Genomic DNA, 23,636 nt, shown 5'->3' with positions numbered 1-23,636 from the left:
CCACCCACGTGACTCCCACGCGCTGCCGCCACCGCGCCATGCGGCGCTGCCCGGCAGGAGCCCTCCGCGCCCTTAAAGGGGACGCGTGGGGCCCGGCTCCACAAACGTTCCCGGGAAGCCTCCTCCGCGGGCAGCGCCGCACCCGGCGGCCCCGCGCCTGGCCGGGAGAGCCCAGGCGCCGCCCGGGTTGTGGTTCCGGGACCCGCTCTGGCTCACGGGGACTGGGTTTGGGCAGCGCCTGACCGCCCCATTCCGCCCCGGCCCCGCAGAGAGCAGAGCGGGAGGGCCGCAGGGCGGAGGGGGGCGCCCCGGCCCCGCTCCCTGGCGCCGGCTCGCCCGGCACTCACCTGCCGCCGGTGGGGTCCACCTGCCGCCGCCCGCCGCGGGGACCCCTTTAAGGCCGGCTGCCTCGTCAGCTCGGCTCGCCCGACTCCAGCTGACAGCCCGGAGCGCCTTTGACGTCACGGTGACCTCAGCTAGCCGCCGCGTCATGCCCCGCCGCCTGCCCATGTATAGGCATCGCGCCCCGGCCTTGCGCAACCCGTCCCCCCTCCCGCCCCGGCGGCCGCTGGAGGGAGCCCGGCCCCGCGTCCCGAGTGGGGCTCCCACCCCCGGGCCGCTCCGAGGGTGCCGGGGCTCGGCGGGTTGTGTGTCCCGGTCCCGTTCCCCCGGAGCCCCGCGCCCCCCGCGCACATGGCGGCGCGGCGGCCGCATGTGACCGCCGTCACCTGACCAACATGGCCGGGGCTCGCGGCTGAGCCCGCCGCCGCCGCCAGGTAACGCGGGGCCACGGGCCGGGCGCTGCGGGGGCCCCGGGGCGGTGAGGGACCCCCCGGGGGGGCGGTGAGGACCCCTGGGACGAGCCCTCGGGCCCGTGGGGCTCAGCGCGGCTCTGCCCCCCCCACCCTGCTCCCGCTCCCCGGTGGGGCCCGGGGCTGGGGCACGGTGCCGGGGGCTGCAGCTCCAGCCGTGGCCCCTGGCCTAGTGCTGGGGACGTGCTCCCTGCCGATGGGCAGCCTCTCATGTCACCCTCCGGGGGCCGCCTGTGCCCCCGGGCTGTGGAGCTGCTGTCGTGTCCCCCTTCCCAGGCCCTGGGATTGCAGATGTCCCATCCTGTCCCCTTCCCCAGCACCGGGGCTGCAGAGGACCCATCACGTCTTCCCCCCCCGAGCTGCGGAGGTGCCATCGTGTCCCCCGCACCAGCCCTTGGGGCCGTGGAGGTCCCGTTGTGTCCCTCTCCCCAGCTGCAGAGGTCCCGTTGTGTCCTTCCCCACTAGCCCCAGGGCTGCGGAGGTGCCATCGTGTCCCTTTCCCCAAGCATGGGGGCTGCGGAGATCACATCATGCCCTGCCACCACCTGCAGAGGTGCTGTCGTGTCCCCCTCCCTGGTTGTGGAGGTGCCATTGTGTTCCCCCCAACAGCCTTGGGGCTGCAGAGGTCCCACCGTGTCCCCCTAATCAGCTGTGGAGGTCTCCTCTTGTCCCCCAGACAGGGCTGGTCCCTTCTCAACCCCCACCCCTCCCAGATAGAGTGTCTTTTGAGCAAGCTCCTAAAACCAGCTTTTTTTCCCCCAGGTGGCAATGGGGAAGTGAGACTTGCTGCGTGGCGCCTGCTCGGCGGGGAAGCTGGGGCTTCCGCGGGGAGGGCAGGGATGGTGCCACGCTCCTCTGCCCGCTCACAGCCTCTCTGGGCTGCCTTTCTTCCAGCAGAAGCCGATATGGACGACTTCCTCCGGAGCGTGGAGAAGGACCTGAACATCGACTGCCGGCAGCTGGCCGCCGCCGCCGAGGGAACCCACGTTACCGCCTTCGTCCCGGCGAAATGGCTGGTGAGCCTCAAGGAGCGCCGGGTGCTGCCTGGCCTGTGCCCGCGGCCGGAGGGGCTGAGTGACGTGGAGGTGAGGACGTTCCTGCAGCACTCTGTGCAGAAGCTGCCCGCTGGCTGGACCCGAGTGGAGATCCACGGGCTGCGGAAGGAGCGGCTGACGTACCCGCTGCGGGTGCAGCCCCCCGCCTCCGACCAGCGTACCGGCAGCCTGGAGACCCTGCACGGCTTCATGCAGAGCGTTGCCTCCCAGAATTACCAAAACCTGTGGTGCCAGGCTCACCGCCTCTACGTGCGGCCGTACTGGCACGCTGATGTGCCGCCCACCGTGCCAGCCCTGGATGCGCTGCGGGCTGCCCTGCAGAAGGCTTATGGCTGTCCCATCCTTCAGGTGGGCAAGAATGTGCCCGGTGCTTCCCCCGCCAAGGAGAACATGGCAGCAGCCAAGGGGGTGCCATCCTGCCCCAACGTGCTGCAGGCTGAAGCTCTGCTGGAGTCGGCCAACATGCTCTACGTCGTCTACCCTTATGTGCAGCACTGTTTGCATGACATCGTGACTTTCAGCCCGGCCAAGCTCACCAACAGCCACGCCAAAATCCTCTTCCTCCTCTTCCACGTGCTGCAGGCCATGAAGGCTTGTCACCAGGTGGGTCTGGCTTGCGGCGCCTTTTCCCTTCGGGATGTGGCTGTGGATGAGAAGCTGTGCAGCCGGCTCCGTGTCAACTTCAGAGAGTACGAGGGACCAAAGAAGGAGGAAGTGAATCTGGAGGCTGGTCTGGAACCAATGAGCAAGAAAAGCAGTGCCGGCGTGCGAGGGCAGGAGGGGAGGTGCACCGCCTGCCAGAAGGACCTCCGAGACCTGGTGTTACAGTGGGTACATGGGCAGGTCAGCAACTTTGACTACCTTATGCGCCTAAACGGTTTGGCTGGGAGGAGAATGGGTGACCCCAATTATCACCCGGTTCTTCCATGGGTGGTGGACTTCACTACCAAAAATGGCAAATTCAGGGACCTAAGGAAATCCAAGTTCCGACTCAACAAGGGAGACAAGCAGCTGGACTTCACCTATGAGATGACCAAGCAGGCGTTCGTTGCTGGTGGGTCAAGTGGGGAGCAGCTCCATGTCCCCCATCACATCTCTGATGTCCTTTCGGATATCACCTACTATGTGTACACAGCTCGGAGGACACCCAAGTCAGTGCTGTGCTGCCACGTGAGGTCCCAGTGGGAGCCCAATGAGTATCCAGCCAGCATGGAGCGCATGCAGAGCTGGACTCCGGATGAGTGCATCCCAGAGTTTTATACGGACCCCTCCATCTTCCGCTCCATCCATCCAGACATGCCTGACCTGGACGTGCCATCTTGGTGTAGCTCCTATGAGGAGTTCATCAAAGTCCACCGGATGCTGCTTGAGAGCCGGGAAGTTTCTCAAGACCTCCACCACTGGATTGATCTCACTTTTGGGTACAAGCTGCTGGGGAAAGATGCTGTCAAGGAGAAGAACGTCTGTCTCCATCTAGTAGACAACCACACGCATCTGACGACTTATGGGGTTGTGCAGCTCTTTGACCAGCCGCATCCCAGGCGCATGGTGGGACCTGCCTACACACCTGCTGAAGCTCCAGTCATTGCCCGGCCTCTTCTCCAGAACATCAGGGAGACTGTGTTTTTGGAGGATATCCAAGGCCAGGTGACGGACTTGGTTAATGGGCTGGTCCTGGAGGCTACTCCTAGTGAAACCACCTGGTCTGGGGAGAAGCCCATCGCTGGTGAGGATGATTTAGAGCAAGGCACAGAAGCCCTGGATTCCATTTCTGCTACTAGTAGAGCTGCCGATCAGCCCTGTGCCACTGTGCCTTCAGCACAGCCCTCCACCCTCCCTGCTTATGCCACTGAAGGCAAAACCTCAGGTGTCCGACCTCTCCGTCGGAGCAAGGCAGGTGCTGTGGATCAGGCTGATGTGAAGATCACACTTCCTGAAGGCTTCAATCCTCTTCAGGCCCTGGAAGAGCTGGAGAAATTGGACAATTTCTTGGTTAAAGGCTTAAGCAGTGAGATGCAGCTAATGGAGCAGCCATGGGAAGAGCCACCCCTGGGTCTCTCGGACCTCTTCCAGAGGGACATGCAAGCTTTGGGCATTCTGGTAGCTGAGATTATATTTGCACCAAGGATTCGGCCTTCGAAGCCTGATGCATCCCTGTTGGAGCGGTTCCTGATGGTGCGTAATCTGTGTCGCTACCATCCCAAGGAGATCCCGGCCCCACTCCAGCACATGCTGCACGTCCTGCTGCAGCTGAGCGTGCCGGTGGAGAAGCTTCTGAAGCCCAGGCTGAGCAAGGGCACGGTGCAGTTGTTTGAATACAAACCCATCTCCCAGGGCCTCCCCCCGCCCTGTCCCACGCAGCTCCTCAGTCCCTTCAGCTCTATTGTCCCCTTCCCCACGTACTTCCCAGCCCTGCACAAATTCATTTTCACCTATCAGGCAAAGAAGATAGAGGACGAAGGGCAGGGCAGGGAACTTGTTTTCCAGCTGTGGCAGCAGCTGGAGGGGATCCTTTCTGATATCACTCCTGAAGGCCTGGAGATTCTTCTGCCCTTCATATTATCTCTGATGTCCGAGGAGAATACCGCTGTCTACGCAGCGTGGTACCTCTTTGAGCCTATAGCTAAATCCCTAGGTCCGAAGAATGCCAATAAATACTTGCTCAAGCCATTGATCGGAGTGTATGAGACCCCCTGCTACCGCCATGGCAGGTTCTACCTCTACACAGACTGCTTCATCGCCCAGTTGATAGTGCGCCTGGGGCTGCAGTCCTTCCTCCTGAACCTGCTGCCGCACATCCTGCAGATTCTTATTGGCATTGAGAGCTCACGGGAGGAGAGCAAATCCCTCCTCGGCGTGGCTGAAGATGATGAAAGTGGAGGGGAAAGCCCGGTGTCCTGCGTGTTTGGGGAGGAGATCAAAATGGATGTGGAGCACGGCTCTGCTGCTCTTGACCTCCTTGACTACACCTCTGGTGTCAGCTTCCACGACCAAGCCTACCTGCCCGAGAGCGAGGACTTCCAGAGCGGCCTCTACGTCGGGGAGTCCCTGCAGCCTCAGGAACAGGAATCGCTCAGCCTTGGGCGGCTGAGCGACAAGAGCAGCGCCAGCGAAGTGTCCCTGGGAGAGGACAGACCTGCGGATGGGGATTCCCAGAAGGACAAGAGCAGCCTGAAGTCAATGGATAGCAACCAGGACCTGAAACAGAGCGAGGACTCGGAGGAGGAGGAAGAGGAGCATGATGAAGAGGAGCACGATGACGCTGTGATTGATGCAGAGCTGACGGTGGCCGTGGATGCTGGTGCCTCCGTGGATGTCACCCTGGCTGACGACAGCAGCGAGCCAGAGGACGGAGAGGGAGAGGAGCTGCCAGATCACTCCGATGACAAAGAGCAGACAATACTGCTGGGTAAGACCTTGCTAGCGTTGAGCCTCTCTGCCAAGTGTGGCAAACACCCAGCAAAGCAGTGAGTGGGAGAAGGGGAGAGCCTGGGAAGAACTGGGTCCAGATTTGGGGGCGTCCGTGGTCCCAGCTTGGGAACAGCAATGAAACTGGCGTAAAAGGCCAGGTCTCCACTGAAGTGTGTGGTTATAACGGGTACGTGGGGCAGGCAGGGTCTGGGCAGCAGCCGGGTGATAGCTAATCTGCGCCGTGCCGGGCTCTGTCCTTGCGACTTGTTTTTGTTTTGCAGACACAGCCTGTAAGATGGTGAGGTGGCTCTCAGCCAAGCTGGGCCCTACTGTCACGTCCCGTTTCATCTCCAGGAACCTGCTCCGTCTGCTCACGTCCTGCTACGTTGGTAATGTCTGCTCCTCGGACCTCAGGGTCCCGGGGTGGGCTGTGCCCTTAACCAGTCTGCTGGGTGCCTTGTGGCTTGGGTGTAGCCTGCTTCATCAGCTCATGATGTTGTCTCTGGGCAGGCCCCACCAGGCAGCAGTTTGTACCAAGCAACGATGAGAACGGTCTCCTGAGTACAGGAAATATCTACCAAAAACGGCCAGTGCTGGGAGATCAGGTGTCCAAGCCAGTGCTGGCCTGTCTTGTGCACGTGGCGTACCTGTACGGAGAGCCTGTCCTCACCTACCAGTACCTGCCCTACATCAGCTACCTGGTTAGTGTTGCCTTTTCTCCTCTTCTGGCGCGTGTTGGGGCGAGAGCTGTGTCCAGGCACAAAAGGAGGATGCACAGGAAATAGTCCAGCTTCAGCAGGAGCCTCCTGCATGGAAATCTGCGCTGGGTTCAGCTCTGTCTGGGCCAGCGTGGGCTGACCAGCTCTTGCTGTGTTGGCCGAGAAGGACTATGCTGATGCAGCCAGAAGATGCATTTTCACCCCCTGCCATAAGCTCTGGTCCACTTCCCGCGAAGCGCGTGGCCGTGTACGTGGGCTTCGCTCATCAGCAAGCCTCGGCCGCCGTGGATCTGTGTCGGGCTGCCGGGGGCTTTCCCTGTCACACCCTGTGCTGGTGCGAGCAAAGCCAGAGAAAAAGGTTTTTCTTTTGCTTCGCTGGGTGAGCGTGCCGAAACGGAGCTGGCACAAGGGTGGGATTGTGACAGTGGGCGGGCGGAGCAGCCTGGGCTGCTGTGGGATTGCTGGAGCGAGTGGTTTTAGAGGTCTGTATGGGTAGGTAGGGGATGAGCTGGGGAGAGGCTAAAGGAGGTTTTTCAACTGTATAAAAACTACTGGCAAGACTTAGAAATTTTTCAGCTTGAAATTCGTAGCTGAATAGCAAGAAGAAAATGTGTGTAATACAGCTGGTTGAAAAACAAATCGATTTTTCATCAAGAAAAAAAGTTTTTGAATGTTTTAAACAGGCTTATTTTTCATACTGCTCCCCGTTTAGTGGTTATAAACACTTCAGTTATGGATTCTTGTTTAAATGGAAAACTTCAATAGCTTTTTGATAATTTAAACGTAGAGGAAAAGAGGCCACAGCTGTTCATTTAAAGAAAACAAAAAGGCATTGTCAGTTTTTCCAGTGTTGAAGGGGAGATTTTTCAGGGGAAAAAATCCCATTTTTCAGCAAAGTCATTCTCCACCCAGTTGCAACCATAGCTCCAGCTGTTCTGCTTCGCTTTACTAAACTTATTGCCTGGGGGTGCCGGGGGGGGTTAATACCCCCATGAACAGCATTTGGCAACCTGATATTAAAGCGTTGAAACTTGCGGGTCACAAATAGGATAAAGTCAATCCTTCTTGCAGGATTTGGCAGAGTGGATATTTTGTGAGAGGAAGAGCCTCTGTGATGAGCTGGAAGATGGCAGGTGTACAAGAAATATAGCGGAAACTGGGAATTGTTTGCCGTTTTTGTTATTGGCTCCCTTTTCTTGGGTGTTTGTCTAGGAGTTAGGAAATAGGACAAGCTAGAAAGAAATCTTCTAGTGTTGCTGCTGATGTTGTTAACTCTTTGGCATTGCTGTAACCAACGCCGGTGTGTTGTCAGCAAAAAAGGATGTGCCCGTCTGCTTAATTTCTGCTGGATTTCTCGAAGTCAGCAGCAGGTTTGCCCATAATTTGTGCCTGGATATTTCATGCAAGGACTGTTCCTCTGCAGTCTGTGTGTCCAGGCTCAACATAGCATGGAATGAAGACACTGATCCTTGCTTTAAGTCGCGTGTATGTAATAGGTTTCCCCTCTTCCTCTGCTGGCAAATGATGCTCTGCGGTGTTCCAGCTGGTGATGGTCTGGGGTTGTCTCTCTCCCTTCTGAGTTTCCCAGCTGCAGGAGCATCCTGCAAGGAGGTGCCCTCCAGAGAACGCATGTGAGTTTGAGGGTGTCATGGCCCATTTTCTCCAGGCTCATCTCTTGTGCTGACATCTGTCTGCCAGTTTTCACGCTCATCCCTTGAGTGCAAGACACGAGTTGCTGTTGAGGTTCAGTGCTCAGGTTCCTCTCCCAGGGGCTGTGACCAGCACTACTGTGCTGGGCTTTGAGGCTGAGCTTGGATGATCCTGGGATCACCCTTGATGTGTCCTGCTGTGGAGATGGTGGCCTTGGCACTGAAGGACTTATTTTGCAGGTTGCACCCAGTGGCGGGTCTGGCGGCGGCCGGCTGAACAGTCGGAAGGAGGCAGGGCTCCTGGCTGCTGTGACACTGACTCAGAAGATCGTGGTGTGTCTCTCAGACACCACGCTCATGGACATTCTCCCCAAGATCAGCCAAGAGGTGCTGCTCCCAGTGCTGGGCTTCCTCACTTCACCAGCCGTCGGGTAAGTGCTGCAGTCTGCCGTGCCTTCAGCCAGCATCAGCACAACTTAAAATCAGGGATTTGGAAATGGTTCTGTGAGAGCCTTAATGCTCCTGGGGTTGTGAGGCTGCTCCTGCCCTGATGTGCACCTCCTTGCACTGGTGCACAGCAGGCATGTAGAGCTTGTGCTGCTCAAGACCTTCTGATAGCACAGACGAAGCAGGAAGCATGAAGCAGAGCAGGGGAAAAGGGATATGTGGAGGGCAAGCTGGTAACGGATGTCCTCTTCAGTTTCCCCAGTGGTGCCCAGGCCCGTGTTGTCCTGTGCGTTAAGACAATCAGCCTAATTGCCTTGATCTGCCTGCGGATTGGGCAGGAGATGGTGCAGCAGCATTTGAGTGACACGGTGAGAAACTTCTTTGGGGCGTTCTCACTGCTGCAGGAGCTGCAAGACCAGGTCAGTGATGTGGGAGGGGTCCTCCTGCTATCCCCCAGTACCCAGCCGCAGGAATGTGGTGGGCATGCTTGCATATACCAGTACTGTCAGCAGCATCCACCCCAGGCTGTGTTTGTGTAATTAATTACGTGGTGAGAGCATCTGATCTTGGGTGTCTTCCTGTTTTCTCTTGTCCAGGGGTTGACGGCGGAGTCACTGAGCAGCTGTGAGGTGCCGGTGATGGAGGTGCCCCTCTCGAATGGGAAGCTGCTGGCCCTGGATCCAGCTGTGCTGATGGAGTTACAGAAGGTGTTTAACCCTGAGATGGCCTACATCACCTACATCCCCTTCTCTTGCTTGCTAGGTAAGGCTTGGCCACCATCTCCTGGGATTTGTGAGAGAGCTCCGTGCTCTGTGCAAACACGCTGAACTCGGGAGAAGTCAGAGGGCATAGGTCGGCTGAGGGACACCCACAGCTAGTACACAGTCTGCTTGCTGGGTTGGGAGCCCACTGGGCTTCAGGTTGCTTTGGCTGAGAGAAGCATGTGAGTGGTTTGTGGGGCATGTTGTGTTCACAGCCCTGTGCTGACCCTCGTGCTGTTGGTGGTGATGGGAGATGATGGGGAAATTCCTTCCCTTGGAGCCGCATTCTCTCTCTTTAGGTGATGTTATCCGAACAGTTGTGCCCAACCACTCGCTGGTTGAGAAGCTGGCCAGCATCTACCTGGAGAACGTGAACCCAAAGAGTCTGCAGGTGGTTAGCCCAGAACAAACACCGACTGCGGCAGGCTCAGACCAAGACACACGAGGGACCGAGCCGTTCTCTAGCCGCCACGAGGACAGTCACTCTGGTACTTTTGGGAGCATGCTGGTAGGGAACCGCATCCAGGTCCCTGTGGACACGCAGCACGAGGGTCTTGGCTTACTTCGCCTCAGTGCTGGCACTGATGGCTTTATTCCCAGCTCATCCAGCGAGGAGAATGCCCTGAAGCATGACCTTCCTCGCAGCACCCACATGCTGTGTGGGAACTGGCTGGCCTACTGGCAGTATGAGATTGGGGTGAGCCAACATGACCCCCGCTTCCACTTCCACCAGATCAAGCTGCAGAGTTTCTCAGGGCATTCAGGGGCCATCAAGTGCGTGGCACCGCTCAGCAGCGAGGACTTCTTTCTTAGTGGCAGCAAGGATAAAACTGTCCGTCTCTGGCCGTTGTACAACTACGGGGATGGCACCAGTGAGGTGCCACCGCGCTTCACGTATGCCGAGCACAAGAAATCGGTTTTCTACGTGAGCCAGCTGGAGGCATCTCAGCACGTGGTGAGCTGTGATGGGACCGTACACATCTGGGACCAGTTCACAGGTAAGAAGGGAAATGGTGGGGCCTGGCTGAAGTGAACCAATCCAGTCCTTAAAGACAGAGGGGCCATACTGAGTTTTGACGGCTCCTGTTAAAAAACAGCGCAGAACTGGAGATTTGCTGTGTACCTTCTCCGTACGTCTACTGCTGTAACCTCTTCGTCATGTTTTCACAGGCAAGCTTCTCCGGACTTTTGATGAATTAGACAGCAAAGTCCCTATCACAGCTGTGACCACCATGCCACCTCCCTATCACAGCATCTCTGTGGCCAGTGCAGACTCCGTGCTGCGGTTCATCGATCACAGGAAGCCAGGACTACAGGTAGGGAGTCCGGCGCTCCGTGAGCCACCCGCCTCCATCCTTGTGCTTCATGATGTGACCATGGCCAGCCCAAAGTCATCTGTGATGGCTCCCTGAAAGCCAGCTGGGCCTCGTCCCCTAAATGCTGCATCCCCTAGATCTTCACCCACCCCAGTAGCTGGACTTTCTCTCTTGCAGCACGAGTTCCGCCTGGCCAGTGGGGTGAGCGCTGGGCTCATCCGCTGCTTGGCTGTCAGTCCTAATGGGCGCAGCGTTATGGCTGGCTTCTCCTCTGGCTTCATTGTGCTGCTGGACACCAGGACAGGACTTATCATGCGGGGGTGGCCTGCCCATGAGGGAGACATCCTGCAGATCAAGGTGAGAGGTTCAGCTGTGATCAGGGTGAGGGGCTTCTTCGTGACCCTCATCGGTCCACCAAGGTTGTGTGGAGCGTCCTTCTGGCAGGTGCTGCTTGGCAGGGCTTGTCTGCTCCATCCTCTGGCCATTCCTCCGTCCCTTGCTGTGTTGCTAAGAAGCTGCTCAGGCTCTCCTGCCCCGTGGTTAGTGCTGCGGGGGGCTGGTTTGGTCCAGACTGTGCTGGACAGAGATCAGCCCTCCCAGGTGTCAGTCCTTGCCGAGCAGGTCTGCAGAGAGGAGACACGTCTCCCATGAAGAAGCGAATGTGTTGCTTTCTCCGCAGGGCTCTCAGCCCCCCTGGGAGAGCGTCGCTTTAATGAGTAACTCTTGTCCATATTTACCCGCCCTCAGGGAGCAGCATGGAGGCTCCAGTGTCCTTGACCCAAATGCAGGTTAAACAAAGTTCAGCAGTGTGGGTTGTTTACCCTCTCACTAGCTCTGCTAATAAGCAGCTCCAGGCTTCTCCTACCCTCAGTGTTTTCTACCATGAGAGAGCCTCCTAATTCCTTTTCCTGAGCAGGAAAATAATTTGGCAGGTGGTTTAATGGAGAGGGAGACTGCATGATAATCTCTTTACCCACTGCAGTAGTAAGAGATGATAAATTAGTTGTGCTGAGTATCAGAACGTTGTTGAGAAGAGACACAGCCCATCTCTTGGAGGATAGTGGTAGAGGAGGTTGCCAGTTATCAGAGAGTCCTGTAGCTTCCAGTCTCCACCCAGATGCCTTGTTAATAGTGCTCAGTACCATCAGCTGCTTGGAAACGGCTGGGACTGTCCCAAGGGATTGCATTGGGACTGTTGGATTATTGGCAGCTACCTGTTGATCTCATGGCAGGATGAGATTGGGAGTTTTTACTGCAGCAGTGTTGGTTCACTGGCCTTTCCTCTCCTGCAGGCTGCGGAGGGCAATGTGCTGATCAGCTCCTCTTCCGATCATTCCTTGACTGTCTGGAAGGAACTGGAGCAGAAACCTTTGCACCACTACAAATCTGCATCTGAACCCATCCATGCGTTTGACCTCTACGGCAACGAAGTGGTCACTGGCACTGTGGCCAACAAGATTGGCGTCTACTCCATGCTGGAGTCCTCAGCCCTGCCCATCAGCACAACCAAGTTGAGCTCAGAGAACTTTCGGGGTACGCTGACCAGCCTGGCAGTGCTGCCCACGAAATGCCATCTCCTGCTGGGCTCGGACAACAGTGTCATACGCCTCCTGGCTTAGTGACCCCCAGCCCGTGAGCTTGTGGCTGTCCCACAGCGCTGGGGGTATGGCTGAAAGCCGGCAGTGTCACTTACAGAGAAGGCAGAGTTGGATGTTTCTGAACAGAGGATGCAGGGGGTAGGTGTACTGGTTAGTGAGCACTCCGTAAAGCATCTCTAACCTTTTTCTGTATCTTTAAAAAGAAAAAAGCCATAACTGAGAAACCTCCACTGCTGCTGGGAGAAATACTGGGCGTTGTAGGTCACTGTCACCGCTGCAGAGAGGCCTGGAGCTTTCCATACCATGTGTGCCTGATCCCCAGGGGACTGTGAGCTGCCCTCCAGACTAATATGGATCACAGGTATCCTCCCTTCTTCAGTTAAGGGGTAAGAGGTGCCCCTTGACAATAGCACAACAGTATAGCTACTGCCATCTGCACTTAACCCTTCACTTGCACTCCTGAACCACTGAACAGTCTTACTAGGATAGCTGGGCATGGGAACTGCTGCCTTCAAAGCTGCATGGTGCTGGGCACCTCCTCCTCCTCCTCCTCCTCTGGTCTGTGTTCAAAGCCCAGAGGATGTACTCTATTAACTTTAGGTTCTGCCGGCTGAGTTAGAGCCTGTATGGGAGGAGAAGAGTTTAACTGGAGCACTTCTGCTGCCTTGCTGGCTCCAGGGCAAAGACTGGAATGGAAGACAGCCAAGGCACAAACCCCATCTGCCCTGCCAGTTCATTTAGGAATGGGCTGCTGCAGAGACACAGTTTGGGATGGAAACGTGACCCTCTAGGGAGGCCAAAAGTAAATGCTTCCATGAGGATTTTGGCTTCTGGAGCAGTAGGGCAGGGATGGACTGTTGTTGGTTCCCGCCCCAGCAGCACTGCATCCTGTGATTGTCTAAGAGGTGAGGAATGCCCTGTGTGCCACGCAAGTCCTTCTAATCCTCTCCTTTGGGCTGGCCAGACTCCTGGGGAAGACAGGACAGCAACAATGTGCTCAGTTTTGTCCCCTCCTGCCCTTGTAGGGTGAGAGCCAGGAGGCAAGATCCCGCATGGTCTCCTCCTGACCTTCCCTTTGGGACAGCACCGTGTTCCCACCCCAAAGGCGAGGAGAATGCTCTTTGACCCAGCAGCAGGAGCAGTTGCCTCACTTCTGTTGCAGCCCTTTTCCCATCCATCCTTCAGCCTAGTCAGAGCCAGTATCGGGGGAGTGGGAAGCTCTTATCTTGGGCAGAGGAGGAGCCTGCTGCGGGTTGTCCTGGGAGGGGAAAGGGCTTTCATCCAGCTGCCTGTTCATCTGAGCCACCTGCAGTTGGGAAGGCTGCCCTCCGCTTCCAGGGAGGGTGGGGAGGTGAGCAGTTGGCCCTTGCTGTCCTTCCCTACCCAAGGGGAGCACTCAGTCCCGTGTTGCCTATTAACCCTTTGCAATAGATGTAAATATTTACTTCTAATAAACTCTTTAAAAGAGATGCCCAGACGGGTGTGTGGGGAGGCTCTGTGCTGGGGGGGCCGGGTGCGGTCCAGGGCTGGGTGTCCTGGCCACAGCTCTCCTGCTCTGGCAGCCAAAGCGAAAGCTCTGTGTTCGGGCACCTCTTGTGTTGCTGGGTGAGCTGGAGAGGGGATGCTGTAAAGATGCCCTGGAGATAAGGTAGGACTCTGCTCCACAGGACTTGGATCTGCTTTCCAAGGGGAAGTAGCTCCTTGTGTTGCAGCTGCATGTCCCAAAGTAGTTTCTGGTTGCAGAGCTCAGACCCGTCTCCTTTCCACTCCTTCCCAGTGTCTGGGGTGAGTTTGGGAACCAAGAGCTGCTGCAAGGAATAGATGACTGCAAGTGCTGCAATCCCATTAGCATTCCCCACTGCTGCTTAGTGTCTCCTCTCGCACTGAGGACACGGACAGAGCTGGGAAGGATCACCATCGCTTCTGCATACAGCACAAAGCTGCGCAGGATGGGACTGCTGGAGTTCTGGCCATCCCTGAGACTCTTCCTCCATGGCACAGCGGTGCGTGCAGTGGAGCCTGGCACCAGGGCCAGCTCCTCCAGCAGAGCTCTGGTGCATGCTGTGCCCGGGGGACGTACCAGCTGCTCTTGGCTCAGCCCAGCCTGAGCATCGCCACCTCCCGCTCCGGTAAGCGGCCACGGGGCCTTGGGCACCCACCATCTGTTAAAAGCAGAGCCTCGTGCTTGCTGCAGCAGAAGCAGCTGGGATACAGGGAGTAAATAACTGGGTTTTTCTGCAAAGCAAGTTCCAAAAACAGAGAGAGCCCTGTGGCAATAAACACCCAGCCCTACATTTTCACTAAAGGTTGAGAAAAAAAGAGAGCGTTCCCACCACAGGGAGTAGGTGGAAAGTGGAGCCACTACTATGGACAACTGACTTTGCGTGTTGCTTCTGCTGATGGGAGTTTTGGAGCTGGTAAACTCGGTGTTAATGTTTTCTTCAGCGTACAGCAGCTCAAAATGCCTCCCCATCTCCAAATGCACCACAAATTCACTCTTATCCCCCAAACAAATGTTTAACCGGATGCTGGCAGGTCAATATTTGCCTGCCAAATTCTCAAACGGGGTGGTGCTGAAGGTCGCTGCCGGTGGGTAGGAGAGGTGGGCTGGGCGAGAGACGGCGTTTGCCCCACACAGAGCTATCGGCCGGGCTAAAGCAGATGCCAGCTCCAACGTGGACGTGAACAACATCAGGTAAGGGGCAAATGAACGAGGATTTGACAGGAAACGGGGGCTCCTCCAATAGTGCCTCTCCGGGAGAGAGGGGTGAGTTTGGCAGAGGGTTAAAGGATGGGCACATCGGAGAGAAAAGGGGCATTCGGAGGTTATATGCGGCTGCAGGATTTGAGGTGGGGGAGAAGGGGGAACAAAATGGCCTCAAGTTTTGCTTCTTCCACTTGACAACCAGGATTGCAGCCCAGCAGTTTCAGGTCAAAGCAGGGACTGCTCAGAGAGTGGAAAGCAGCCCCAGGAATTAAGCGTATGGCAGCAGTGCAGAGGACTGGGCTTTGGCATGGAGGCTTTATATTAAGAAGAAGATAAGTTATTTCTGTTTCAATCGGAAAAGTAGCTGGGTGAAGCAGTGGCCAAGGAATGGGTGAAGTTTTATCCGTGGCCCTGGAAGCCCTGCTCCCACTGTCCTGTACAGGAACCGGAGCGTGGGGGTGGAGAGAGGCTGGGTCTGCCAGCAAAGGGGGAAGGTGAGTCCTGGGAAGGGGAGGACACCCTATTCCAGAACATATTGCTGAGAAACTGCTCTGCATTGCATTTCTACCTGCGAAGTCCCTCCCAGACAGCACTTGCTGAGTGCCTGCAGCCCCTCGGAGGCAGGTTCGTATCCCTTCTCCCAAGAGCCGGGGGCAGAGCTGAGGATGCTGTGCCCATACCTTGGTATTTTGCACAGGAAAGGAGCAGAGGCTCTTGTCTACTTCCAGAGGTACGGCGTATGCGGGACTGATTAGGGAAATACCATTTGCAATCCAGAGGAACGAGGGCGATGGGGTCAGAGACGCAGGATCCGAGCAGGAGAGCGTCACGGAGGAGCCTGGCTGTGGTTACAGCTCTGCTCCGGTGTGGGTCCCTGTTCCTCTCTGATTTCGCTGCCTTGGCGTTGGACCCAGGAGTCCTGTGTTGTTTCTTTGCAGCATTGTTCATCTCCCTATTGCTTTCTGCAAGCTCCTGCGCCAACCTGTTTGGCCAGGTTGATAAGTTTCTCCCTGTAGACCTCAATAGGCTCAGCTCGCTGCTGCCAGGCAGCTGGAAATAACTTCGCTCTCAGCTGGTCCTTCTGTTCCAGAAACATGGTGTTCCTCTGGGGTCTGTTGCTGCTCTGCCTGTCCACCCTTCCCAGTCACCCACGGGTAAGTCGCTTCACCCCAGCCGTGGTGGGGACCTCCGCGGTGCGAGCACAGCCCTCGCCCCAGCCAGCCAAGGGCAAGGGGAGGGAGGTGGCTCTCCTGGACCAGACCACGGGGCAAATGCCGCCCGATGCTTGTGTGTGAGAAGCCCTGGAAGGCAGATTGGTGGAGGACGCTGCTTCTCTGCTATGGCGTTGGCTTCTGCCCCAGTGCAGAAAGGTTTCAAATCTTTTTCCCAGCTAATACAGCTGTGGATATTCTCATTATTCAAGTAGATTTCTGTAGAAAATGTTTGGAAACTTGGCTTCAACTGTATTTAGTGACCAGAAACTTCAGGGGTTAACAGGAGGTTGTTTAATAACAGCTTTTTTTTTTTTTTCTCCCCATTTTAAATCTGGATCCCTGTCAGATCTGAGATTGCAAAACCTCACTGCTTGCTCTCTAGAGGATACATTATTTTCTACCCTTCTGACCTGGTCCCTTTCTAAACAACTCCAGCATTTGCAGTCTCTCCCAGCTCCTGCTCACTTCCACCTCCCCACAGTGGACCCCAGCACCTCCGAGTCTGCATCCTAAAGCCCTGTCTGTGCTGTAGCCATGCAAGGTCGGCTACAGCTGGGCTGGTGCCAGTCTCTGACTTGGCCCCATGGGAACATGTTAGGAGTGGGGGCAGAGGAGACCGACTGTGGAAGTTCAGAGGAAATTATCTGAGACCTGACTTTGTGGTTTTTTTCCCCCCACCCTACAGTTTCCTTCAGCGCATGCCATTGAGCAAAGGCATCTCTTCTTAGATGAAGATGGGGAGCTGAAGGTAAGCAACGACTGGGTCCACCCAAGGGGACTGAAGTTACGCTGTAGTATTTGCAATGGTTTTTCAGTTTGTCCTGAGATAGGATGAGTGCAGGCAGTGCAATCCAGCAGTGCCAGTGCAATGAGAAAGTCCACCTTTGTGCAGACTTCTGTCCCACCTCACCCGTTGGCTGCTGCCAACACTGTCCTTCTCCATGTTGGAAGCTCCAGCCTAAGTATCTGGGCAGCTTATGGAGTAAACATCAGTAGCTGGTGTGTACAGGGACTGGCAGGTGGATTATTTCATTTCTGATTGATAAGGGAAGATGAGGAAAACAACTCCTGCAGTAGAGGAATGTCATCTGGATGCGGGTGGGAACAGAGAGATCTGAGGAAAAAAGCATGAGTTTAAGACCCTGCAAAAGTGAGGACAGTAACCACAGTGCTATAGGCTGAAGCTTAGAAAACTGGAAAATGAGGAATTTGGAGAGAAAAGGGATGGAATAGAACAGACAAGTCAAGAAGAGGCAGATGCCTGGAGGAGGATTTGAGCCAAACTGGATCAAGGCTGTGACAGCAGTAGAGGGTGCTGACCGATGCACGAGGCAGATCAGTAGTCCTAAAATATGTGAGAGGAGGTGGTGAAATCAAGGTTGAGGATGATGGATCTATAAATGGTGAAGGCACAGGATGTGCTGAGCAGGTGGTGGTTCTTGCCCTCAAAGCATGCCTGTTGGGCTCGTTTGCCTGGGGCAGGCCCTGAGAGTAAGTGGAAGAGGAACCACTGCAAGACCCTCGCTCGATCTGTTTTCCCAGGATACAAAACCTTCTGTTTCCCATACTCATTGAGGTGCTTTTAATCTCAAGGTTAAAAGGCAAACTGAAGCGAATACACCACCAAAGTAGAGAAGCTGGAGAGTTTTCTTAAGCCATTTAGGTGTGCAGTAAAGCTCATGAGGGACGGTATCACCATCCTCTTGCTTTCCCAGCGCTATCCTTCTTGTTTCTCCCCAGGACGTGAAAAGTGCTGGAGTTGTACAGCCTGATCTGCTGGGAGCCATCCCAACCCTGCCGAATGCAGAGCTGGCAGACTATGACAACTTCCAGGAGATTGATGGACCCGTGTCACCTTTCACCACCACCCCGCTAGGCACGAGGAATGACCAGAACTCAGATGAAGCTATAGCTGGGGCTGTGGGCTGTCATGAACAGCAACCATGTGGGGAAATTGCCTCTTCTGAAGAGGAAGGAGAGGCTGAAGATAAAAGCTGTGAGATGACTCGGAAGACGAGCCAGAGACTAGCAGGCGGCTTGATGAGATTCAGCATCGATCTCCTCAAAGAGGTCCAGCTGGAGTCCAACAGAACCAACGTGATCCTGTCACCCCTCAGCATCGCCCTCGCCTTGTCTCACCTGGCACTGGGTAACTTCTTCATTATAAAAGCACCGTTTCCTGCCCTTCCCTGTACCCCCTCCTGGAGGCACTAGGAAATGCAAAGATTAAATACAGCACTTTCCACTTAATCTTACTCCTGCAGCTTTAATTAGGTAGGATTACAATTGAAGCTGCCCTCCGTGGCCCTGCTGAGGCTCCTACTCTCAGGTTTCTCCAGCCTCTTTTATAAGGCACAGTATGTTTCTAACAGGAGGCAGCTAGAGAAACATCCCTGTTTTCTGCTACATGGGCATGACCTAACAGGAATTTGACTTTGATTTTTAGGAGCAGCGGATCAGACAGAGAAGCATTTGCTGGAGGCGATGCATCTGGAGTCGGTGCCCTGTCTCCACCAGATGTTGGGCACCCTTCGCAGGAGGCTCGCAGAGTCCACCCTCAGCCTTGCGTCACGTCTGTACCTGCAGAAAGGTGAGAACTGGCAAGGGGGGGGGTGTCTCTACTGGTGTAAGACAGAGAGCATGCTGCCGTACTGGGAGATGTCCCTGTTTCCTTAAGCACTCCTCTTGGGGGGTGTCATGCCACTGGCTGAGCCACTGAGCGAATTTTGTCAATGTCTGATGACTTCATGTAGAATTCTTCCCCTCTGCCAGGATTTGAGGTGAAAGAGAGGTTTCTGGAGGATTCAGAGAAATTCTACGGGGCAAAGCCCATGACCCTTACTGGAATCAGTGAGGATGACCTCGAAGCCATAAACAAGTGGGTAAAGGAAGCAACTAATGGGCAAATACCCACCTTCCTACAGCAGCTCCCTGAAAACACAGTGATGCTCTTGCTCAACGCAATCCATTTCCACGGTGAGCCCCACAGGCCTTCCTTTTCAAGCCCGATCATCCAGAGGAATAGTTAGAAATCTACTAGTTTTCACCGTAGCTGAATGGCATCTCATTTCGTTGCTTCCTGCTAGTCAATCTGCTCGTTCTCTTCTCGTACATCTGCTGTTCCTCTTGCTTAGATTTCGTTACAGTAATGATTCCCAACTGCTTCACATGTGCTAAAAATTTTATCGACAGCAGAGCTGGAATACAGCAGGTGGAACCTGCAGTATTTTTGCCTCCTGGTTCAGGATCGCAGGCAGCGGCACATCGCGGCTCATTTTAACCAGGTCACACGCGACTCGCTACACACCAACCGCAGAGCTCGGAGGCAGCTTCTGCAGATTTCTCTCTGACTCCAGCACAGTGGTCAGGCACAGCTTCCTCTTTTAACTCCCTGAAGGTTGTGCATCGCAACACAGACCAAACACCTATGTCCAGTGTAAATCTGCAAATGTTTTAGCTTTGTCTTGGAGCACTGTTTCACCCTATGCAGCACAAAGGCAATACTCTTCATTTCTCAAAGCACAAACATCCATTACTTTATCTTCATAGCCTTCAGTAATCTCCCAGGCTCAGGCATGAGGATTAACCCTCGTTCTTTTTGTTATTCAATACTCCCTCTCTGGGAGATAAGAGCTTCCTGCTGTTAGGGCTCTTCCAGCCTCCTTACTGACTGCTCCTCGCTGTTTTTCTACTTGCTTGGTCACTATCTACCTTGTTGGAGGATTCATGACAGGAGTAGAGGCAGCTAGGCAGTTTCTGTTTTCCTACTCAAATTTAACTTTGTTGATTTCTAAACTTTTATTTTGATAGGGTTTTGGAGGAATAAGTTTGATGCTAGCTTCACTGGACCAGATGTATTCCACCTTGACAATGAGTTTGTGGTCCCAGTTGAGATGATGAAATCCCAGAAGTACCCCCTGAGCTGGTTTACACTGGAGTCCCAGGACATTCAGGTAGGACTCTATTAGAAGCACTACAAGTTTTGACTGAAATTTCCTCTTGCTACTGTATTTTACTGACTGCAAGTATTCTCTCCAAAAAACAAATGTCTTTTAACAGGCATAGCACACAAAAATTTAATAAGCATCATTTGTCCTTGCTTCTTGCAAGAATGTTGAAGCTTAACTCTCAATCTCTAGGAAAAACCACAAAGATATTCCCACTAAGTGGGAACTAATGGAGTTTTAAAGCTCCGAGTTAAAGATAAATGAGGAAATATGGAAAGGAATTCCCTCAGACGATGTACTGTTGGAGCCCTTCAGAAAACAGCTACTGCCAGACTGGGTACAGTGTTTGTGCACATGGGCTTCTGCTCCGCTATGTGTTCAATATTTACCATCAGTGGCTAAATACTAAAATCTAATGCCGTTATTCCAATAAACTTTCCTAAGAAATTAGATACCTCCTTCCCACCACGCTGTTTTTGTCTAGACTGGCTCCATAGGCCAACTAGAAAAAGACTAAATTTAAAGCATCACTTTCTGAACAACTTTCCTTCCTGTTCCATAAATCCTTCTGGTTGGTTTTATTTCCAGGTGGCCAAGTTTCCCTTTAGGAGTAACATGAGTTTTGTGGTCATTGTACCAAACCAGTACACTTGGAATACCTCTCAAGTGCTGGAGAACTTCTCTTATGAACAACTATGCAGGCTTTTCCCCAAAGAGGTACCCACCACAGTGAAGATCCCCAAAGTAAAATTGGACTACCAGCTGGAACTCAACAAGGTTCTCAGTCAAATGGGTAAGGCTTCTAACAGCATTTGCACAGAATAAGTGAAGCTGATCAATCTATATGGCATCTGTTCACTGACACTGAAAACTGCCATCCTTGTTTCTAAAGCTGTGCCTCACAGCTTGCTCCAGATAACATCCAAACTCTTTCGTCTCTTATTCCTCTCCTCCTCCTTTCTCTTTGCTTGCCTAGCACCAAATGTTTTGCTCCAACGAGATGATACTACAGAGAAGGCACAGTTCCTCACAATCTTTACGAGCTCTTCCTATTCCTCTGTTTGTAGCGAGTACCAACTTCCTCCCTCGCATCAACCTTTATCTCTTTGTCATTTAACAGAGTGTCCAGGACATAGAAATTGCCCACAGAGAGAGCGCAGATCACAAAGCCTGGAACTGAGAGCTTACTGAAACGAAAAACCATGCATTGCATTTCCAGATGAGACTAAATTAAGAGTTCACTTTGTTTTGCAGAATTGCTTAAAAAAAATTATCTCTGTAGAAGTGTTTCCAGCCTAGCAAGGAAGAGCCTTCAGACTTGCTGCTTTTAAAGGAAGGCTTTAAGTTTTTACACTACTATTCTAAAAGAGGTGGCCAAAGCTTGTGAAAACTGCTCTGGTTTTGGCACCCTCAGCTCTTCATACAGAGAGGGACTGGGGAACCTGGCTGAACTGCAGCTTTTGTTTCTGCTGCCTGCCAGTTCTCCAGTCCTCCATGGTGGACAACACATGTAGCAGCAGATGAAGGAAGGAAAATCAGAGGTGGTGGCACCAAATGGGAAAGGTTAACTTAGTCTCATTTCTCTGTAGGCCTCCAGGAGCTGTTCACAAGCCCAAATCTCCAGAAGATTACAGATGAGCCTCTCTTTGTATCCAGTATACAGCACCAGTCTACCCTGGAGCTTAAAGAAGATGGTGTGGAAGCATCTGCTGCTACCAGTGTCGCGATGTCACGCTCAGTCTCTGCCTTCAGCCTTGATCGGCCCTTTCTCCTCATTATCTTTGAAGACAAAACAGGCATCCCACTTTTTATAGGCAGTGTCCAGAACCCTAACCCCAATGCTGCTCCCCAGATAAAAGAGCCACGGGACTCACGCGAAGCAACAGACGCCAATGAGTACCCCATGCCCAAATAAGAGAGGAGCAGAGCCTAAATGTTCTGGGACTGCTACCTGACCCCTTGGACCAGCTAAGAGAGGCCTCCTGTCCCTGGAGACTTCACTCTGAGGCCACAGGAGGCAATCCCTTGCTGTTTTCCTTTACAGATCCCTAGAGACCAGTCCTGGGATAACCCATTCCAGCCTTGACGAGCTTCTCCAGGCTGGGGTTCCCCTCTGTTGAACCTGAAAAGCTTGGTCTGCCTGGATTTCCCTTCCAGGGCTCTCAGTCCTGGAAGGGAGACTTCCTTGTCCCCAGACTCTAATAAGAGTCTTTATTAAGCTCTTATTAGAGTCCCCTGTAGCCTGGAATCATCATTAGCATCTGGTAGCTTGGACAACAGCCAGAGACATTAATATGGCTCTTCCTTCCGCAGTTCCTGTGAACATGCCTCCCTCAAAGTGTTCCTCTGAAAACCGTCTGTACCCACCTAGAAAATGACCTCTAGATCAACTGGACTAGGAACCAGTTGTTTTCTCTAGGATGCGTCACAGCCGTTTTCAGGCACAGGCTCTTTTCAAAGATTCCCTTTTCCCACTCCTTGGCTATTGGGACCTGATGTGGGAAGGTCTTCAGTGGGAAACCCCTTTGGATCTTTATCTCCAGCCCTTTTCCTGGGAAACTAACTCTAGGTTCTTGGGTAATGCTAGATTTTTCAAGACATATTTTATAAAGTGTTTTTTAGTAATTTTTATGTCAGCAGAATAATAAAGAGTAAAGCAGAATACATTTGCTTAAGGTGTTGCACTGAAAGACCCAACAGAGAAAGGAAACAGGCACGCAACTTGAATAATTGCAAAGATTGGGAGGAAAAAAGTCTGGGCATGACAGATGGAAAAAACAGGATGGGCTCTTGCAAAAGATCTGCCCTTTGCTGCACCACATCACAGAGGACAACAGGGGCTGTGAGGTGAAATTGAAATGGCAAATCTGTAAAGACTGTCCTTGGACTCCAAGTCCTATAAGCTTCGGGCATCCCACCTGCACAAGTGTGCAGGGAACACTCACCGGGTCAGAGCTGGCTTTGTGAAGTGGGCAGAATTCCCTGAATGAGGGTATGAGCTCAGTGGCAGGAGGGTATTTTGCCTGTGAACAGCAATGCAGTGAGAAGCAGGGATGTGACAGTCCTTAACCTTTCTCTTGGGCAAAACCTGACCACTGCTGGCATCTACTAGGAGCTTCAAAGGTGCTGATCTGGTATCTGCTATCTGCAATTTGTTCTTCTACTGAGATACTCCTGGCTCCATAGCACAACACTATGGATGGCTAGGACAGCTTCCAGGGGAAGGAGGGGCAGATTTTGACACCTGTACCTGAATGTCACTTCTTTTGCCCTGTTTTGGCAAAAGGCAATCTCACATTACAGCTTTGCTTTTGTCCAAAATGGGCACAGCTCCCTGGATCCTTGTTCTGATGTAGCAGTGCACATCTGAAGAAAGCTACCATGAAAGCTACTAGGGAAGCCTTCACCCAGCCAAGCCATCCTACCACTTAAAAAATATAAGTCTAACCCACCACAGCCTGCCATGCTGCAGCTATTTCTGTGCAAAACAACTGCTGTCCACAGTAGATTTTGCTTCTGAACTTCCTCAGCTTCTGAGCAAAAAGGATGGTGCTCTGTTTTTTGTGAAATAGCAGTTACAGAGCACAAGGGCCATCCTTCTGGCAGTGTTTTCCTCACTCGGGAAGTCTGTCTTCCCTCAAAGGAAAGAGCAGAGAATGCTTCTGGGAGCCTCCGTCCCTGAATAGTCTGCACCATCTGCTGGAATAAGAGCAGGACTGACTCACTAACCATGAATTTCGGGGATGCGGGAGACTTTGGGGAATAAAAAGTCCTGGCTCAAACCTGCAATTACACATTTCTTGCAGCCTAAAAGGGGAAGAACAGCTAAAGATAATGCCTACCCCTCTAACCAATGCAATGACACGTACCCTTCAAAAAGAGGGTGTAATTACGGGGCCATGTAATTTTAACAAGTAAGCCCACAAGAATTCAGCCCTACTATGAGGGCATAGCTCTAGCCCACAGGGAACGTTTTAGCTTATTTATTTATACAGATTCA

General features: G+C 53.6%; 2 protein-coding genes across 3 annotated transcripts; both read left to right on the top strand.

The window, feature by feature from the left end:
- Window positions 1–1,664: 1,664 nt before the first annotated feature.
- On the top strand, window positions 1,665–13,196 carry WDR81 (WD repeat domain 81). The gene is made up of 10 exons (XM_086624450.1): window positions 1,665–5,276; window positions 5,560–5,667; window positions 5,789–5,979; window positions 7,887–8,077; window positions 8,347–8,512; window positions 8,690–8,855; window positions 9,154–9,852; window positions 10,025–10,170; window positions 10,348–10,527; window positions 11,463–13,196. The coding sequence occupies exons 1-10, from the start codon at window positions 1,718–1,720 to the stop codon at window positions 11,787–11,789; spliced, it is 5,733 nt and encodes a 1,910-aa protein (XP_086480576.1). The 5' UTR covers window positions 1,665–1,717; the 3' UTR covers window positions 11,790–13,196.
- Window positions 13,197–14,372: 1,176 nt separating this feature from the next.
- SERPINF2 (serpin family F member 2) lies at window positions 14,373–22,267 on the top strand. 2 transcript variants are annotated; one of them, XM_009979868.2, is made up of 9 exons: window positions 14,373–14,463; window positions 15,566–15,629; window positions 16,375–16,437; window positions 17,430–17,838; window positions 18,136–18,279; window positions 18,462–18,665; window positions 19,500–19,642; window positions 20,225–20,429; window positions 21,226–22,267. In XM_009979868.2, exons 2-9 carry the CDS (start codon window positions 15,570–15,572, stop codon window positions 21,549–21,551), a joined length of 1,554 nt encoding a protein of 517 aa, XP_009978170.2. In that variant the 5' UTR covers window positions 14,373–14,463; window positions 15,566–15,569; the 3' UTR covers window positions 21,552–22,267. The 2 variants fall into 2 exon arrangements, with proteins under 2 accessions (XP_009978170.2, XP_086480577.1); XM_086624451.1 differs by lacking the exon at window positions 14,373–14,463 and having other exon boundaries at window positions 15,563–15,633; window positions 16,385–16,437.
- Window positions 22,268–23,636: the final 1,369 nt, after the last annotated feature.

Source organism: Tauraco erythrolophus, chromosome 21 (genome assembly GCF_009769465.1).
Source record: "Tauraco erythrolophus isolate bTauEry1 chromosome 21, bTauEry1.pri, whole genome shotgun sequence".
In the NCBI taxonomy this organism is placed as follows: domain Eukaryota; kingdom Metazoa; phylum Chordata; class Aves; order Musophagiformes; family Musophagidae; genus Tauraco; species Tauraco erythrolophus.
This window is presented reverse-complemented; position numbering and strand designations above follow the sequence as displayed.

What these genes read in the sequence shown, in the direction of transcription:
- SERPINF2 (XM_009979868.2), top strand. Translation starts at nt 15,570, where the DNA reads ATGGTGTTCCTCTGGGGTCTGTTGCTGCTCTGCCTGTCCACCCTTCCC. An exon ending in ATGAAGATGGGGAGCTGAAG is followed by an intron (nt 16,438 to 17,429) that starts GTAAGCAACGAC and finishes GTTTCTCCCCAG; the next exon opens with GACGTGAAAAGTGCTGGAGT. An exon ending in TGGAGTCCCAGGACATTCAG is followed by an intron (nt 19,643 to 20,224) that starts GTAGGACTCTAT and finishes TTTTATTTCCAG; the next exon opens with GTGGCCAAGTTTCCCTTTAG.
- WDR81 (XM_086624450.1), top strand. Translation starts at nt 1,718, where the DNA reads ATGGACGACTTCCTCCGGAGCGTGGAGAAGGACCTGAACATCGACTGC. An exon ending in AGAGCAGACAATACTGCTGG is followed by an intron (nt 5,277 to 5,559) that starts GTAAGACCTTGC and finishes TTTGTTTTGCAG; the next exon opens with ACACAGCCTGTAAGATGGTG. An exon ending in GAGACATCCTGCAGATCAAG is followed by an intron (nt 10,528 to 11,462) that starts GTGAGAGGTTCA and finishes CCTCTCCTGCAG; the next exon opens with GCTGCGGAGGGCAATGTGCT.